The sequence below is a fragment of the Protopterus annectens genome, chromosome 10.part0, assembly GCF_019279795.1.
Source record: "Protopterus annectens isolate FY-2018-M chromosome 10.part0, PAN1.0, whole genome shotgun sequence".
NCBI lineage: Eukaryota > Metazoa > Chordata > Ceratodontiformes > Protopteridae > Protopterus > Protopterus annectens.
The window spans coordinates 621007672-621027826 of NC_056744.1; the positions used below are offsets into that span (position 1 = coordinate 621007672).

Genomic DNA, 20155 nt, shown 5'->3' on the forward strand with positions numbered 1-20155 from the left:
AATATTAAATTAGTCCATGTTTCATTAGCCCCCAAAGGGACCGTACTCAACATTAACCCCTCATGTACAGTAGGAATAGCAGTGCATACCCAACAATTAGAGATATTAAGAGATGAAGCATAAGCATACTTAACAGCCTGGTAGGGATTAAAAGGTGGATGCCAAACTGTGTCTTTCGTGTTCCTTTTAGTTCGACTAACAGCATCTGAAAATAAAAATGGCCAAAGCAGAAACACAGTAATCACAATGACTGTTAACAAAATTATTGTACAATCTTTCTGTGGGAAAGGCTGCTCCCGTGTATTATCATTGTCTCTTTGTCTTCTTTCAGGTATGAAATACTCCATTTCTTCGTTCAAAGAAAACTAAAATGGATACACAACTACACAAAAAATATTAAAACTAAAAATTGTACTCAAAAATAACTAAATACCACCCCCCTTTGTCACTTCTTAAGGTTCCTCAGGGGGACCTAAATTTTTGTCCAGCTCAAACTGTTTTACCAGTTTACAATGTGTTAAGTGGATCCACGATGTTTGTTCTTTTATTCGAACCGCAGTAGGAGTCAAAATCAGCACTTGATATGGACCTTCCCACTTTGGTGAAGCCCAGTTTTTTCTCTTGATTATCTTGATCCAAATCCAATCTCCAGGCTTAACTTCGAGAATTCTGCTCTTCTGCTGATCTGAAAAGCAATCATTTGTTAGAGGTGTTTAGTTTTTGTCAGCAATTTTCTCATGTAATCTGCTAACTCCTCACCCCCCCCTCACGTTCCGCAGGCAATATCCCTTGCCATTGCGGGACGTAATAGGGGCGACCATAAAGGAGTTCAAATGGCGTAATACTTTTGGAGGTAGGTGTGGTCCGCATGGAGAGGAGTGCCAAAGGTAAGCAGGTAATCCAAGACTGATGTGTCTCGGCCATGAGTTTTCGTAACTTACTTTTGAGAATACCATTATGACGTTCGACCAACCCGGCTGACTGCGGATGGTAAGCACAATGGTGTTTAAGGTCAATTTTGAAAACAACAGCCAATTTCTGAATAACTTGATTAACAAAATGAGTGCCATTATCAGAATAGATGCGTACTGGAATTCCAAAATGTGGAATAATATCATTCGTTAGAATTTTTGCCACTGTTGAAATCCGGATGAGTGACGGGAAATGCTTCAACCCATTTAGAAAACGCATCAATGATAACTAATACAAACTTTTTCTGCTGTGCAGGGGTAAGTTCAATGAAATCCATACAGATGGTATGAAAGGGATAGGGTGGAACTGGGAAGGTTGCTGGTGCAGCACGTATACCACCCTGCCCATGAAAACGAGCACATACAAGACAAGACAGACAAAAACGTTTTGCATATGCTACAAATCCTTTACTCCAAAATACTTGTTGCACTACCTGAACCATAGCTGCTGGACCGTTGTGAGACGGTCCATGAGTAATGAGGGAGGCATAGCGAAATAAATTCGTTGGTAAAACGTATTTACCATCTGGTCCTACATAAACCCCTTGCTCATGTGTCACCCCATATCTTATCCATTTTTGCTTTTCCTGCTTAGTGCTTAACTCTTGCATGACCCGTAAGGTTTGTAGATTAAGGTTATCTGATGGTTGCAAGTCTGTTTCAAGTGCAACAGCGGATGTTAAAGCAATTTCCTTTGCGGTCTTATCAGCTAGGGCGTTCCCTAATGCTACCGGATCTTTAGCACTAGTGTGAGCCGCGCATTTGCAAATTGCTAGCCTGCTAGGTAGTTGGATAGCTTGTAAAAGATCTAAGATTAGGTTTTTATGCGTGATTTCTTTTCCCGAAGCAGTGACCATTCCCCTGTTTTTCCATTGCTGGGCAAAGACATGCACCGTAGAAAAAGCATACTGACTATCTGTATAGATAGTGGCTGCTTTACCTTCCGACAAAGCGCATGCCCTGGTCAAAGCAATCAATTCCGCTGCTTGTGCGGACAAGTTCCTGGGGAGAGGATTAGCTTCTATGATGTGTGTACCAGTTGTTACTGCATAACCTACTTGGGTGTTACCTATCTCATTTTTACGGGCCGACCCATCGGCAAATAAGGTCCAGTCAGAACTCGGTAAGGGTTGATCCTTGAGGTCGGGTCTAGGTAAAACATTCGCATGAATCATGTCCAGGCACACATGTGGAGTTCCATCAGCCGGTGTGGGGAGGAGAGTAGCCGGGTTTAGGGTAGTACATCGTTCTATAGTCATGTGAGGTTGAGACAACAAAATAGTCATACACGATAAGTGTCTGCTTGGAGATAGAAAAGTTAACTTATCCTGCAGCAGAATCACTGCTACCGAATGCGGTACTCGCAAGGTCAGTGGATGAAATAAAATAAGTGTCACTGAAGCTTGAATGGCCAATGCCGCCGCCACCACTGCCTGCACGCAGTGTGGTAATGATCACGCGACAGCGTCCAATTTACTTGAATAAAAGGCCAGGGGTCTGAGTTTGTCCCCATGCGACTGTAACAGAACGGATGTCATGTATCCGCCTTTACAGTCCACCGTTTGAATAAAAGGTTTGGAATTGTCAGGAAAACCTAGAACTGCTGAACTTGCTATCAATTGTTTGATCTGAGTAAACGCTTGAATGGACCTATCCGTCCAAGAAATAGGATCATTTGCCGCCATTGGGAGTGCAAAGATCAGATCCGATAAAGGACCTACTTCCTCAGCATAGTTAGGTATCCAACTACGGCAAAAGTTAGTAATCCCCAAAAATGACATCATTTCCTTTTTTGTGAGGAGCATAGGTGCCTGGAGAATAGCTTCCTTTCTAGTATCATCAAGTTGCCTGCCTTGGTTAGATATTAAATAACCCAAATAGCGTACCTCTAGTTTACAAAATTGTAATTTAAACTTATTTACCTTGTGTCCTTCTTCTGCCAAAAAATGTAGAAGCCGCAGGGAGTCCGTTTTACAGGCAGATTCTGTAGGGGCAGCCAGCAGGATGTCGTCTACGTACAGCAATAGATGGCTTCCATGCTTCGGTGAAAATTGAGCCAGGTTCGCTGACATTTCTTGAGAAAATACAGTAGGACTTTCACAGTAACCTTGAGGTAACCGTGTGTATGTGTAAAGTTTGCCCATAAATGTAAAGGCGAACCAAAATCTGCTATCCTCATGTAATGGGATAGAGAAAAATGCATTACTGATATCAATAACTGTAAAATATTGGTCTGTAGGAAGGATATCATTCAGCAGGACAGACGGATCCAGAACTACTGGGGCCCTTGGTACTATGGCTGCATTAACAGCCTGTAAATTCTGTACCATCCTCCAGGTTCTGTCCGGCTTCCTTACTGGAAACAAAGGCGTATTACATGGTGAATCTGCGCATGGGATCAAGACCCCTGCCCGTAGTAATGCTTCAATTACCGGAGAAATTCCTCCTTCTGCTATTTTGCTCAATGGGTACTGTCGTTTGTGTGGTCTGTAATCAGATTTAGGTGTGATTTTGACCGCACCTGCTGTTTTCATTAATCCTATATCATGCTGCCCAGTCGACCACAAAGACTATGGTATAGTCTGTAAATCATTTTCTTCTTGCGGACTCAGCATGAAGAGTCAGCTGGGCAACGCCCTATCCTCCCTCAAATGTACTGTGGGTCTAGCCTGCGTAACCCAATTCAACTTTTGTACCTGAACCCCCCTGCTTTGTAACTGTTCTTCCGACAAGGTACTCCATTCCGTTACCTTCTTACCTACAGAGACCCAAGCCTGTCCTTCCTCTTTCGTTACAGATACATGCGGTGTAACATTACTCCTAAAAAGAGCTAGCATATCTTTCGTGAGACTGCATGTGGCTGCAGAGTTTCCTAATTTATCCTAGTACAGTTGCTTTAAAACAATCTTCGTGATTTTATATTTAAAAAACAGTGTTTCATATACTGTATTAGGACCTATCAATTTTCTATAGTACATTGTACAGTGTAACTGTTCTGCCTTCCCTGGTGGTTGATGACCATACTTACTTAAAGCCAAATTTAGTAAGTCATTTGTTACGCTTTGAGGACCTGTAGAGACCAAATCATTACTGTACCAGTAATGTAAATCTCCCTGTCCTTCTTGCAAAAATGCAGCTTCAAGTTGTACTCGCTTGGCCTGTATACCATGGGCTGTGGGGACTGCTGCTATACCAAAAACATGCATTAGGTCCCTTCCTAACAAATTAACAGGGCAAATATGTGAAATAATTACACAAAACCTAATGGTCTGGTTTGTTTGAGGGTCTGTGAACCACAGCGGTCGAGACAGCGGTTCTTTATAAATCCGTCCATTTGCCGCTTTTACTAATACATAATCACTCGTGGCTGCATCAGATGGCACAGCAGTATGTTTTAGCAAGGTCCTAGTTGCTCCCGAATCGCACAAGAATTCTACTTCTTGTCCTTCAACCTGCAAACTAATCACAGGTTGCACCTCCAGTTGCATAGCTGACGCTAATGCTGTCAAGTTGACAACTTGATATTCTCCATCAGCAGAAAAACTGCTTTGCTCATGTTCCCATCCTGCACATTCCCCTTTGGTCTCTTTGTTCTCCTCCTCATAACCTTCCATAATTTCATCCGGTGGCCCCGGCCACTCTTCCTCACTGTCATATAGTCATGCTGAGGACTGTGCCAGTGCTTGTGAGGCACCCGGTTGTCCCGAGCTACGGCAATCTCTTGCAAAATGTCCTTTCTTGCCACACGTAAAACATTCCCCCCTCCTTACCCTTCCCTCGTAATCCTCAGAGTGTCCTACATTTCCTCGCCCCCTGCCTCTGCCCCTTCCTCTGCCCCTATTAGGTTGACCTTGCAGCAACATAATCGTGCCATCCGAATTAACCGTGAGGGTCTGTGCTTGTTTCTTCTTTTTATCCGCTATATACTTCTCCGCATGCCTAGCATATTCTAACAGTGGTTGTAACCGTGCTGTTCTGTGGTCTATCATATGTTTAGTAATAAAATTACTAATCGGAGATCTACACCCTTTCAAAAAGGCATTCTTTAACTGTTGTTCATATGATGAGTCTGTCTCCTGATTAGTGGCATTTCTATGCCACTATGGTCATTAAAAATAACAGTTAAACGCTGTAAGTAATGATCTACTTTCTCGTCATCGGACTGTACGCATTGATTAATGCGTGTCCAGTCCGCACGTGCCTTCCATTTTTTTGCGACCCGCTCAAGTAACTTTTTAAGTTGCCTCTCAAATTCTGCAGTATCATGACCAAGAGGCTCCTCGTAAGAGGTTCCCAATCTCCACAGATAAGGTGCCAGTCAGAACCTAAAATCTGTCGGAGTACCTGTTCAATTTCAATACTATTAAGTTTATAACTTATTTGCATACTGTGCATGTCATCTGCGAATTTCTTCATATTGTCTTTTGGGTGGGGGATTCCTTCTACAGCCTTTCTAATGTCTTCTTTAGTCCAGGGGCGGTAAACCAGGATTGTAGGACCCTGTCCGTCCATTCCTGCCTGTGGGTTTGTTACCTGAATCAAAGGGTATTCGCTCTCACTATCTGGCACCGACTTATCCTTTACTCTCCACTCACCACCCCCTACCTTTCGGTTTCACAGCTCTAGGAAAGTGCCAGGAGTTTTCTGCAATGTTACGGGTTGTAACGGAGGGTAAATGGCGGAGGGGACCTTCTCTTTTTCACTTTCCTGATATTGTGGTGGCCCAGCCACCCCTTCCCCCTCCGCCGCTCCTTCCACGAGGTAGGGCGGGGCTGAAGGATTATGACGAATAGGTACGGTGGTTTCGTCATCTTCTTTTTTAACAAAAAACGTGGATTTTGCACTTGAATCATCCTTTGTAGCCATATTTTTACTAAGATATATTTTATTTGCCTCCTCAAGCCATTTTTGTGCCTGTGGAAAACCCACCTTCTTTTGGTCTTTTACTCTACTGCCTGCGTCTCTAATTTTCCTGAAAACTGATACTCCGTCTTCCATTTGTCTAAATATTTTAGATTTTTTGGATGTAATTTAAACATATGTTGTTCATCTTCACTAACTTCAGTTTTTTCTGTTGAACAGCAACTATTTCCTGTTCCCATTTCCCTTATTTAAAAGAGAAAATATTCCTTTTTCCTGAGATCTCTACCTATCTTTAGATTTTTCTACTTAGACAGTCCTTTTTTTTTTTTTTTTTTTTTTAAACAAACAATTGTCCCTTATGACTAGTCCCTTCCTTTTCCCCTATCCGTTATTAAAAAAAGGGAAAGCTTACCTTGCTGTGAGTCTTCCGCCCTTTCGTTCATCACCGTCTTGCAGATTGAATCAAGAGCGACTGGCCTCTACTTACGACAAGATTTCGTCGGAGGTCTTTCACTTATCAGGGAGTCCGTGATTCGTTCTCCCTTCCTGTACAGGTTTTCAGTCCCTCTTGTGTGATTCGCACCGTGAAGAGGTGGCCCCACGTTGGGCGCCAGAAAATGTTAAAAGAAAAACACTTATTTCTCCAACATTCACCAGAAGAAACACAGCGATTTCGATAAGCAAATAAAAGCTTTATTTACATGCATGGAGACCTGCCACATCGATGGTGGAATGTCAGCAGTCTAACTTCTGTACAAACTGCAGGGGTTTTTATAGCCCCTTCTGCACGTACACATACATACTCAACAAGATGTTTATCAGACACTGAGTTTCAGTTAAGACAGAAATATGCAAGGGTCAGTTTCAGTTAAGACAGAAATGTGCAAGGGTCATAAGATAATTACAAGTTCTTTTCTTTCTCAGACTGCAGGTTAACATCTGCACATTCTTTCATGGTCAGCCTGTTTAAACAGGTCAAACAGTTCTTTTAGAAATTCTTTCTTTGCACACAAGATAGTTTAACCCTTATTATGCCTGATACAAAGTAGTTGTTCATACAGAATTTTATTACAGGAACCTATAGTATGGGGCACAGCTGGCTGATGTACTGGCAAAAGTTATGGGAGGAGTGAAATGTAAAGGTCTCTCTCTGGCAGGTCAAACTAATCACATCAGACTAATTTAGTGTACGTGTCTTGTGTTTTAGTTATGGAGCCATGTTTGTTTGTTTCGTTTTTGTTTGAATTTGTTAACCAGGGTAGAGCACTGATCACACCTGACCAACTTCAGTCTCAACCTGGGATACATTGCAAAAGTACAAAGAGCATTGTTTTACAAGTAGCCCCCCCCCCCGATGTGCACTAGCAAGGCCCTCCCAACAGGCTGCCCACATGATGGTGAGGAAGTCCACATGAACATTCATTTGTTATTACCGGCATGCGATAAACAGTATTAAAAGTGAAATTAACCTTGCTGGCAAAATAGAATCTTTTACTTTAATTATCTTTTATAAGAGGAACTGCTTATAGTGTATTATTTTGTACTTTTTATCTTTTTCTACACTGTTATATTTGTTTTAAACATTGTTACTTCCTAACAGTCTATTATTGAAGTTCTATTTGATTTTCTCATTACTGTTTGAATATCATTGTTAAAATGAATAAACATAACATAATTTGAATCTGATGTTTTAAACGTCTGGCTTCAAGAGTTTGTGACAAAGGCATCCAGTTATCCATATAGCTCACAAATATTATTTTTTTCCCTGTGCTTTTTGCAGGGGGGCAGCCCCCCTGTATATAAATACAGATATACCAACTCCGAGATCGCACTACTTTGAGGAAGCAGGTAAACTACTTGTGATGTCACAGGCAAATCTGCATGACATTTTAATCATGCATCATCTGCATGCTACATCACGGCCATTAGGCATGTCGATCACTATGGCCATACCCATTCCGGGACAAAACGGCTGAGGAGGTACTGTTGTAAAACATCACTGTACAAAGAGATAAATGTTCATGATAGATTAGTGCAGTACAAATTAATACAATTAAAAAAGAAGGCATTGCAGTACTCAAAATATTTAAGGAGGGGAGAACATAATACATAGTGGAAGAGACTATATCCAACATATACAGCATATATAACTTACAAAACTCCAAGAATTGTCAAGAAGAGGGTGGGTAGTGTAACACTGAATGTATTGGATTGTGGAGAAATATGAGTAAGTGGAGTAGTGAGAGGATGGAGAGAGTTTAAGTAATGTTGCCAGAGATCGCATAGAGTTGTGTTTTGAGTTGTGGCTGGAAAAGTGAGTAGATTATAGGTCATTACTGTAGTGCAGACTAAGTACTGTCCATGGGTCTATATTAGATTGTCGAAGTGGCAGTACAGTGAATGCCGTTTCAACGACACATAAACAGAGAAATCTGAAAACAGCGAACGGTCAGATCAGCGATTTTTTTTCCTAGGGAAAAAAATTACTTGGCCTGAGCCATGACATTGCCCTTTACCCCACTGTAGTGCGATCTCAAAGTTGGTATATTTAGTAAGGGGGGTGTGGGGGCACAGCCCCCACATTGAGGGGTGTGGGGAGCAAAGCCCCCACTTTGTAATGTTTTAACTAGTCTGTTGTGTATTATTGGTCAACTGATCTTTTTTCACTAGGAAAATTTCGCTGTTTTAGATTTCTCTGTGTCGTCAAAACGGCATTCGCTGTAATGCCGTTTCGACAATCTAATATAGACCCCTGTCCATCAGTGTTTTAGTGTTAATTTTAAAACTCTACACCTTTCTGAACAATGGAAGAAACTGCACTGGTGTTCACATTGCTGCTGTTTTATGTTTGTGTAGTTGTCTTACTGCCTCTTTTTATCTTGTGTACTCTTTTACAGTCCTAGCGCAATATTCCTGAAAATTCAAATGGAATGCTTAAATGTGTTTTAATGTGTTTTAAGTACATGTTTTATTTGATTTTACACTAATCATAATGAGCAAATGTGATTAAGATGGTAGCTGGTAGCTTATTAGTAATGGGGGTCATGCAGACATTTAGGCTAAAGTTAGAACAAGCAGCAGCACAGATGACAGATGTATTTTATTCTCATTTTTGAATTTACTTATTGATTTTTTTCAAACAATATTCATGTTTGCGATCAGCTTGTACTTTCTTTCCTAAAAATCACTCTTACCTGCTTAAAACTTCTGTGTTTGACAGCGGAGAACTACTGTAACCATGGCTTATTACCCAATGGTGGCTGCGAGTACCTGTGCCTTCGAGCTCCAAATATCACTGGGCATTCACCAAAATATACATGTGCCTGCCCTGAATCTATGCATCTGGCTTCTGACATGAGACACTGTGAGCCAGGTAAGGATACAGGATTTAAATATTTGAAGTCAGTAGGGATCTGTGTACAATTAAGAGTAGTGCCTGGGGATCCCCTTGAATTACAGTGAGCCAAATTACACTGTACTGCTATGAAACTGTTGGCCATTGTTTCATTGTAGTGGCTTGTTTTCGACATTTTGTAGATTTGTCAGGTGCTTGAAGAGCCACTTGGTTCAGGCTGCAATGTGGCTGCATGTGGAGGAAAATGGCTTCTTACAAAAACTGTGATGATGTTTTCCCTAAAAAAATGTATTGCTGTAAAAAATGTCATTAAACAAGCTGCTTTGCATACATTTCCATCTTCCAAGAATGTTTTGTTAGGAAACTGTTTCAGTTCATTCGTTGTAGATTGCAACTTATTCATTTATTGTAGAGCAGTACATACATATGAGGGGTGAGATCTGATTATCCTTGGCCATGCTATGCTGTCCTACTTATAGTAGTAGGCTGGTGTGTAGAAGTAACTACAGCTTTGATTTGGGTACAGGCACTACAACTGCTCTGTCTGGGTCAAGGTCAGCAACCCAAAAATACGCAGACATATCAACTCTCAACTCTAATAAGTAGAAAATAAAGGATTTCCTCAATGAAGTAGGTGCATAAATTCATAGGTAGTTACAAAGCATGCACCCCAGTAGATAATTATAATTTCAGATAATTTGACATTTCAAATAATTTGCATGTCTTTGATAATTTCAAAGTCATGGGTCTGGAGCGTTTCTCCCTGGGCTTCTGCTGAAAATTGGCTTTGTTCCAAGTCAGACTTTCCTGGTAAACAAATGTTAAAGAAATGAATTAAGGAGCCTAGCCTAAATTTCCAATTTTCTCTAAGTACTGTCTGATGAAGTGACTTGCTCAAGGTCACATCACAGACAAATGAAGGTTGAGGGACTCAAACCCTGCACCACATGAAGTAGCTCATTAATAGCATCTAAAATTAACAGGTACCACACGAAACCTGTGGATACAATTAACTAAATAATCCACAGTGACAATTCGAACATCCACAGGAATCAAGCAGAGTGGTCTGCGGACCTAAATAATAAAAGCAGGCGATAAATACCAGCGGCAAACATAGAGATATCGATAAATATCCTAAGCGTGGATGTTTAAAGCAGCAAACAGCAGCAAACATAAATGTTGAGGGCAGCAAACAGCAACTTCAAGGAGACACAATAGCCTTAATATCCAAATTTATTGTAGCGCTTTTCACTTTTTCGACTTCTTCAGACATTCACAAAAAGGATGAGAGACATCAATTTAAATACTGCATGAATGCATTTCATTGGTGAAACACATTTGATCAAAATATATAATTAAATTAAATCATATACCTGTTTCATTCAATACTATTCTAACTTAAAATCTTATACATAGGATCTATGCCTGTAAAAATACACAGATATATATATACACACACACATACAAATTACATATAAAAAATAATAACTGCGTATATGAAAAAGTTACATATATAAAAAATTGCATATATGAAAAATAAAAAATAAAAATAAAGATAACCACATGTGTAAAAAACTACATAAAACCAACTACTACTACTACGATCATTAGATGTCAAGCTGATAGAGAACCTGGACTTAATGATAAGGCTTCCCTTAAACCTGTCTTGAAAAAGAGAAGGCTTAAAGTATCAAGTTGAAGCATTCAGTAATTTATTCATCATTTTCAATATTTTTATATTCATATGCAGTAGTTGGTTTTATGTAGTTTTTTACACGTGCTTATCTTTATTTTTATTTTTATTTTTTTATTTTTCATATATGCAATTTTTTATATATGTAATTTTTTCATATACGCAGTTATTATTTTTTATATGTAATTTGTATGTGTGTGTGTATATATATATCTGTGTATTTTTACAGGCATAGATCCTATGTATAAGATTTTAAGTTAGAATAGTATTGAATGAAACAGGTATATGATTTAATTTAATTATATATTTTGATCAAATGACGTATTAACCTGTTTCACCAATGAAATGCATTCATGCAGTATTTAAATTGATGTCTCTCATCCTTTTTTGTGAATGTCTGAAGAAGCCGAAAGGTGAAAGCGCTTACAATAAATTCTGGATATTAAGGCTATTTTGTGTCTCCTTGAAGTTGCTGTTTGCTGCCCTCAACATTTATGTTTGCTGCTGTTTGCTGCTTTAAACATCCACGTTTGTGGGATATTTATCGTATATCTCTATGTTTGCCGCTGGTAGCTGCCTAAAACTCACGTTTGTGGAACTTTTTATCGCCTGCTTTTATTATTTAGGTCCGCAGACCACTCTGCTTGATTCCTATTCATTAATAGCATCTAGCCTTAGTCCTGTACGATAATTGCCAGACTAAAAATCAATTATAATTCCATAAAAGGGTATCAAACCAGGGCCACGACAGTGAGAGCACCAGATCCCATTCACTAGTCCACCAGAGCCTTAACTGTTCTGCTCCAAGGTCGCACACATTGTACCAAGTATAGAGCGGATCTCAAGAAAGAACTGAGGATGTCAAAAGATGCTTCCTTTTTATACAGGACATGTGCCAAAGTTTTTTGGAAGAAGGAGTTAGCCCAGCCAGGGAGATGGGAGGGTTCAACACCCCTTTGCCAGGGAGATGGGAGGGTTCAACACCCCGTTGCTTGAAGTACAGTTCGCAAATGCCGTGAGTGATCCCATTCGAACATCTGCTGTTGTTGTAAGTTCCTTACACAGCTGTACTTTCTTAAGGACAACATTTAGAATGTGAGAATATAATTTATCAGCATCCCTTAGTTTTCTATGTGTGTGTTTGCTTAAAGCACAATGGGTCTCAGCAAAATTATAACTGTGGTATTCAACTGTAGCTAGCTTTGCAAGCCCAGGTTGTTGCAGGTTCTGGAATTTATCTGATAAATTCCATTTTTCTTTGTTTAATTCTAGAGTTTATTCTTACTGATATTTGAAATGAATGTATATTTTTAAATAGTTGCTTTCATGCATTGTCAGCATGAACCTTGTGTATCGTTTATTCTGTCATGTAAATAACTTTAGGTTTACATGGCAGTTTCTCCTTTCATGACAAATAAAATGAATGTATAAATTAATGTTTTTACTCTGCACAGATTTTGAATAATGTAGCTTGTCAGCCATCAGAATGTTAGTATTTACACAAATATTCAAAACTTTCAGCACTGAATTAGCAAGTCTGTCATGGTTCAGGGTAAAGAATTTTCTTGTTTTTCTTTTCATGGAAATGACAACCAAGCAACAGAAGTGTATTCTGGGGAATATTTTGCAAAAGTGTCTTGTTCTATGAACAGTATAAAACAGTGTTAGAACAGGAATTTTTACATTATAAATATTAAATATATATATATAGAGTTGGTTTCCCACTGTAGAAAGTTTGGAGTCAGGCTGGTATTGTACAAGCATATTAGATTCCATTAAGCCATCAGTGGTTACTTACTTGAGCAGCTGACACTTCAGATGGTGAGAAACAACTGACTGATACAAATAAACATTTTGAAAGGGCTTTAACTCTCCATGCATGCCCAGTATGCATATATTTTTATTTTTTCCTTACTTCTTCTTATCTTATCTTCATTGCATTTTCAAGATTATCTGGCTAGTATTTTTTAGTTTTCCTTTCTTGTCTTATCTTCAAGATTATCTCTACTAAACATACTGTATGAACAACCATCATATGTTACTACCTGCTATACTTTTAATTGCATGTCTAAATCTTTATGCTTATGGAAATATCTTATGTCTTCTTCTTTCGGCTGCTCCCGTTAGGGGTCGCCACAGTGGATCAACTGTTTCCATTTCTTCCTGTCCTCTGCATCTTGCTCTGTCACACCAACCACCTGCATGTCCTCTCTCACCACATCCATAAACCTTATCTTAGGCCTTCCTCTTTTCCTGTTACCTGGCAGCTTCATCCTTTGCATCTTTTTCCCAGTATACTCTGCATCCCTCCTCAGCACATGTCCAAACCAACGTAATCTTGCCTCTCTGGCTTTGTCTCTAAACCTTCCAACCTGGGCTGACCCTCTAATATACGTATTCCTAATCCTGTCCATCCTTGTCACACCCAGTGCAAATCTTAACATCTTCAACTCTGCCATGTCAAGCTCTGACTCCTGCCTTTTTGTCGATGCCATTGTCTCCAACCCATATAACATAGCTGGTCTCACTACCCTCTTGTTGACCCTCCCTTTCACTCTTACTGGTACTCGTCTGTCACAAATCACTCCTGACACTCTTCTCCACCCACTCCATTCTGCCTGTACTCTCTTCTTCACCTCTCTTCCACACTCACCATTACTCTGAACTGTTGATCCCAAGTATTTAAACTCATCCGCCTTCGCCACCTCTACTCCCTGCATCTTCACCATCCTTCTATCCTCCCTCTCATTTACACACATATATTCTGTCGTAGTCCTGCTGACCTTCATTCCTCTTCTCTCTCGAGCATATCTCCACCTCTCCAGGGTCTCCTTCACCTGTTCCCTACTCTCACTACAGATCACAATGCTATCTGCAAACATCATAGTCCACGGGGACTCCTGTCTGATCTCATCTGTCAGCCTGTCCATCACCATTGCAAATAAGAAAGGGCTCAGAGCTGATCCTTGATGTAATCCCACCTCCACCTTAAATGCATCTGTCACTCCCACTGCAGACCTCACCGCTGTCACACTACCCTTGTACATATCCAGTACCACTCTTACGTACTTCTCTGACACTCCCAACTTCCTCATACAGTACCACAACTCCTCTCTAGGCACCCTGTCATATGCTTTCTCTAAGTCCACAAAGACACAATGCTACTCCTTCTGATTTTCTCTGTACTTCTCCATCAACACTCTGAGCAAACATCGCATCTGTAGTGCTCTTTCCTGGCATGAAACCATACTGCTGATCACTAATCATCACCTCCCTTCTTAACCTCGCTTCCACTACTCTTTCCCATAACTTCATGCTGTGACTGATCAATTTAATCCCTGTGTAGTTACTACAGCTCTGCACATCACCCTTATTCTTAAAAATCGGTACCAAAACACTTTTTCTCCATTCCACAGGCATCCTCTCACTTTCCAAGATTTCATTAAGCAATCTAGTTAAAAACACCACTGCCATTTCACCTAAACACCTCCATGCTTCCACAGGTATGTCATGTGGACCAACAGCCTTTCCATTCTTCATCCTCTTCATAGCTATCCTTACTTCCTCCTTGCTAATCCACTGCACTTCATGATTCACTATCCCTACATCATCCAACCTTCTCTCCCTCTCATTCTCTTCATTCATCAGCCCCTCAAAGTACTCTTTCCATCTGCTCAACACACTCTCCTCACTTGTGAGTACGTTTCCCTCATTATCCTTTATCACCCTTACCTGCTGCACATCCTTCTAGCTCGTTCCCTCTGTCTAGCCAATCGGTACAAGTCCTTTTCTCCCTCCTTAGTGTCCAACCTTTCATACAACTCTCCATACACCTTATCCTTAGCCTTCGCTACCTCTCTCTCTGCCATGCACCTCATCTCCTTATATTCTTGTCTACTTTCTTCATCTCTCTGACAATCCCACTTCTTCGCAAAATATCTTATGTAATCATACGTTATCTGCTATATTTTCTAACTGTATGTCTAAACCGCAATGCTCATGTAAATATTTTATTTATAGTATGTTAGCAATTGTTCTGGTGCTTTTCTCCTCGGGCCTCTGCTGAAAATGGACAGCTCTGTCCAGTCAGACCTCCCCAGTAAACAAATGTATAATAAATAAACAAAAATAACATAACAACCCCATGTGGCAGACAAAACACCAGGAAGGGTGATCATCTAGTTAATTTTGGGCATCTGCTATTAAATTATTAGCCTTTTGGCTGATCTTGCATTAAACCTTTGTATTAGTAATAGTTAATAAAAAGCCCCAAAAAATCTTCCATGGAGTATAAATAGTGCACAAATATATAAACGTGAATCCTATCAAGACTGAGTGATGTTTTCTGCTTGCCTGTTTCATAAAAAATAAGCAGGGTGTCAAAACACCCCCTTTGGTGTTGCAGAGTAGATGAGCTGTGAACATTTTGGTTTGTAGGCTGATTCCTACCCAGTAGATCAATTTCATATCTCCGGTTCGATCCTTGGCTGGAGTGCCTTATGTGCGGAGTCTGTATGTCCTCCCTGTGGTCGCATGGGTTTCCTCCGGGTGCTCCGGTTTCCTCCCACATCCCAAAGACATGCTGTAGGTGGATTGGACACTCTAAATTGGCCCTAGGTGTGAGTGTGTGCATATGTGTGCCTTCTGTGGAAGGTTGGGCGCCGGGCTGGCACCTCGACACCGTAGAACTCCACTTCCCATCATGAGCTACATGTGATCCTCTGTGGAGACCCCTAACCGGGAAAAAGCCGAAAGAAGAAGAAGATCACTTTCATAGCCAGTAAACTTTCCTGTTTATTATTAGTTTGCCTTTTTAGTTGTGAGACTTGCAGCTTTGTATTAGTTTTTCTTATTATTCTGAAAAGATAAACTGTGTCAGTATTTTTGCAAGGCATTCAGCACTTGAAACTTTAAACTTCAGTTTCTGAAATTTGCTGTTACTGTTTTAGTGATACATAATATGTAGCTTCTTTAAACCAGTGTACTTTTTTGCAATACCCAAGATCTGATGTTGTCCTTTTCATTCTTCCTCACCAATGGGGTCATATCCGATCCTCAGCTCCAACTCGGCCGCATACGCTTGACTCTGGATCCAGCTCTCAATCTCCTCTCTCTACCCATAATGTTCTGTTCTGTTCTGTTCCCAACACCTCAGATCTTATTTGCCGCCATTGTGGTTAGACGTAGGTTCCACTCTCAAGCTGTAAGTGATTGTTTTTTGAGTCAGAAATCCTTGGATAGTCCTTTTTCTCTTCCTGCTATACCCTTTTTCCTCCCTCTTAGCTTTTGCTGGCATTAGGAGCTAACTTGGTTAGGACTTACTGTTTATATTGTTCTGTATCTTTACTCTTCTACTTCAGTAGTATCTGTCAAATACCATTGTTGGTATATTTTAGTTACCTTTTTAGGTAGTTATAACTTACCTTTGTTGGTATTATTTATTCTTTTTTCTTTGGGCTTACTCTGTTGTTGGTCTCCTAAAACATAAAATCTTGCTTTGGTTTATAAGGTTGTCTGGTGGGTTTGTTTTTTTCCTGTAGTTAGTTATGTCTGTGAATCCTACAGGGTTCAAGAAATGCACTTCAGCGCAATAGCCAACATGCACAATAAACTAATACTTAGAGATCTTTTGCCTGCTTCTCCTGGGGCTCAAACCCCCACCAAACCAGGAAAATCTGTTTCCTTTGGAAACCAAAAATAGGTCTTCACCAAAGCCTCCTTGAGCTTCATCGTAGCTGTTGAAGAAGATCTGAAAAATCTCAGATCTGACCATTTCAGATCTCAGATCTGGGATCTTTCCTTTGGATCCTAAACGACTATCATATCCTGCAGTTTCAGTGATTTCTCCACTTCCTTCTACCTCCTCATTGGATCTCAAGCCCTTGGTTCCGAGTTCTAACTCTGCCCGCAAGAGCCATACTCCGGAGTATGCCATTAAGCCCGGTGTCTCCTTCTTTGGCAGGCCAGATTTTCCAGACTCCAAAGAAACACTCCAGATCCTCTTCCACAGTGTTTTCTAGATCTAGGAGTTTTTCAAAGGTAGATGTGGATAGGATAATGTGGAAATTTCTCAGGGCTCAAATCCAGATGTTGGTTCTGCCAGCTCCATCCCCTCCTGGATCAATGAGTGCACTTACTAAGGCCATTTTTCTCTCCTTCTCCAATCCCACCAGTGGTTTCAGAATCCCAGGATATGAAATCCCTGAGAGGTTCAGCATTGGATCTGAGGAAAGTACCTTTCTTGACTCTGTGTCCCTGACTGGTTTTGCTCCAATACCTTCGGATCAGAGGGGGCTCAGATCTGAGAGGTCAGTGCCAGATCCAAGGGTTTAGGTTCAGCTCTGATTTTGTCAGATCTGTTGTTTCCTCTCAGAGCTTTGGCACTGGACAGCTCGAATCCAACTCTCCCATTGAGGCTCAGATCTGGGGGTGGCCCTGACCTATTTCTTTGGAGGCTTTGGCTCCAAGGAGGGTGAGAGGTTTACTTGGGTCCTTTAGCCTTCAAGGGGTGGAAAAGGCTTTCTCACTTCACAGGGAACTATCTCCTCTTGTCTCAGATCCTACCCATCTTCCATCTTTGATTCTGAGCTCTGAACCCATTAGACCTGTCCCACAGTGGCAGCCCATTCTAGGAAGTCTCCGTACAGTTCCTCTAGAGGAATTTCTCCCATCTTCTGATACCTCTCCCAAACATCCCACAGAGGAGATTCCTTGGAAGAGGACTTGTATGAGGAGGCACATAGACTCACCCATGGAATCTCTTGCAGAAGACACTGATTTTGATGAGAGAGAGGGATCCCCCAGATCACCACCTGATGACATCTCCTTTGGAGATATCCTTGAGATCCTGAAACAGAAGGGTAGATGATCTTTCCAATCTCCTTCTCCTGAAGAATCAGTGTTTCTGGAGGCTTTCAGTTCTTGACCCCCTATGTCTTGGGTGACTCCCCTAGCAGATGAACTGATTGACTTAGTTTCCCACTGGGCTTGGAAGGAGCCAGACATTGTCAAATCTATTCCCAAGCACCTGGACAAAATTCTGGCCTCTCCTGCTGATAGACCACACTGGAGCAAGAGAGTACAGTTGATGCTATAGTGGTGGTGGCAGCCACCAAGAAGGAGCTACCTGAGCAAGCTCCTCTGTCCATCCACCGAACAGAGAGTGCAGAACGATGGACAGATTTGGAAAGTGAGTGTTCCCCTCAGATACTTTCACACTGAGGTCTCTAATGTACTTGGCACATTTCACTCGGCTACAGAGAGATTTGACTAAGGAGTTATCAAATACTCTCTCGGAGTCCATGTCTGCTGAGGATTTCAGTAAGACTTCCTCTCAACTGGCAAATCTTCTGTCCATTTCAAATGTGTCAATGAAACTGATCTCCCATGCACCAGAAAGTACCTCATGAGCAGACGGTTCAGGTATAGCCATAAGGAGACATGCCTGGATGCGGCTATGTGATTTTACAGATTTTACAGATTCCTTCAAGACATCCTTAGTCAATGCCCACTTTGATGGCACTTCCTTGCTCGGGCCATCAGTTAAAGATGCACTTACCCACAGAGAACAAGAGGGAAAGACTCTGTCTGCACTAGGAATCAAGTTTTCTGCCCCTCAACAGACCTTCCTAGAAACCACTGAGGTAGTAAGAAGATGTGGTTCCAGACATCTCAGGGACCTTTCCAGGATTCGTGTAGGGATAATTCCTCCAGAGGCAGAAGAGGAATTCTTAATGGTAGACGTCCCCTTAGAGGCAGAGGGGGCCCATAGAACCAGGGCTTTAGAGATTCTTTCTCCGATAGGCCGTACCAGTGCTCCTGAAATGGTGCCCGACTTTCCAACTCTGGAGGCAGTTGAGGGTCATTTGTCTTTGTACCTAGATGCCTGGACAGACATCACAAAAGATTCATGGGTGCTAAGAATCCTATCCAGAGGTTACTACATACCATTTTCCCTTCTTCCTCCTGCTCAAAAGAGGAAACTTCCCAACATTCCACCCAGTCAGAGGAAGGTTGCAACACAAGAAATACAAAAGCTGCTACTGAAAAGAATCATCCAAGAGGTCCCACCCGACCAGATGGGATTCAGAACTTACTCTTACTTCTTTTTAGTGCCAAAGAAAACAGGGGACCTGAGACCCATTTTGTATCTAAGCAAGCTGAACTAGTATGTAAAAAAAGCAAAATTCCGCATGGTCACTGTTCAGTCCATTCTGCTTGTTCTGTACAAGGATGATTGGATGTGCTCTCTTGATCTCCGGGATGCAGACTATCACATAAAAATAGACGGGCAATCCAGCAGACATTTATGCTTTCAGCTGGGAGCCAATCATTACCAATTTAGATCACTGCCCTTTAGACTCACCACAGTCCCTAGGGTGTTTACCAAATGCATAACAGTCGTGGCAGCTCACTTGAGACTCAAGGGATTCCAGGTATTTACATATCTCGACAATTGGCTCCTCACTGTCCAATCTAAACATCAACTTCTACAAGCCAGGGACTACTTGCTCCAGGTTTTCAACACTTTAGGGATCTCTATAAACCATGCCAAGTCAAGTTTAATCTCAGTACAGAACCTGGAATTCATAAGGACTCTTTTGAATACTACAATTCAGGTGGCTTCTTTACCTCTCCATAGCATCACATCTTCGAGGCATCAGGTTCAGTCTACACTTTCTCACCCTTTTCCTCCAGCAAGATTAGTACTACAAGCTTTGGGATCATTGTCAGCTGCCATACTTCTGGTCCCTCTAGCATGCATTTTTATGCAAATTCTTCAAAGAACTTTGGCAGTACAGTAGTCCCTTCTTTATCAGCTCCTATCGTTTCCCATAAGACTCACTCCAGTCTGCAAACATCTTATTTGTTGGTGGATTCAGTCCGACAGTCTTTTTCTGGGCACACCATTCATCCTTCTGCCCCCAGTTGCTACATTGACCATGGACGCTTCCCAACTGGGGTGGGGGGCATTTCTTGGGAAAGATGGTCCAAGGCATGTTGTCCCCTCTGGAAACCAAGTTGCATATCAGTGTCCTAGAGATGAGAGCAGTCCTTCTAGTGTTGCAAGCATTTCAAGACATTCTCCCTCTGGGGACTATTGCAATTCAAACAAACAACAGGTCAGTAGTCTGGTACAACAAGCAAGGAGGAATCCGATCTTATCCACTGTACAGAGAGGCCATGAGGGTTTGGGAATGGGTGATCACTTCAGACCACTTTCTCATTGCAACATACATTCCAGAGAAAACCAGCTTGCTAGCAAATGGGCTC

At 41.3% G+C, this 20155-nt stretch overlaps 1 protein-coding gene across 1 annotated transcript in view; it reads left to right on the forward strand.

Moving 5' to 3' along the window:
- Positions 1–20155, forward strand: part of LRP8 (LDL receptor related protein 8) — a 1993970-nt gene that overhangs the window by 1870141 nt on the left and 103674 nt on the right. Inside the window, exon 15 of the mRNA XM_044085444.1 lies at positions 9055–9207. Coding sequence (XP_043941379.1) covers positions 9055–9207 — 153 coding nt within the window. The remainder of the gene's footprint in view (positions 1–9054; positions 9208–20155) is intronic.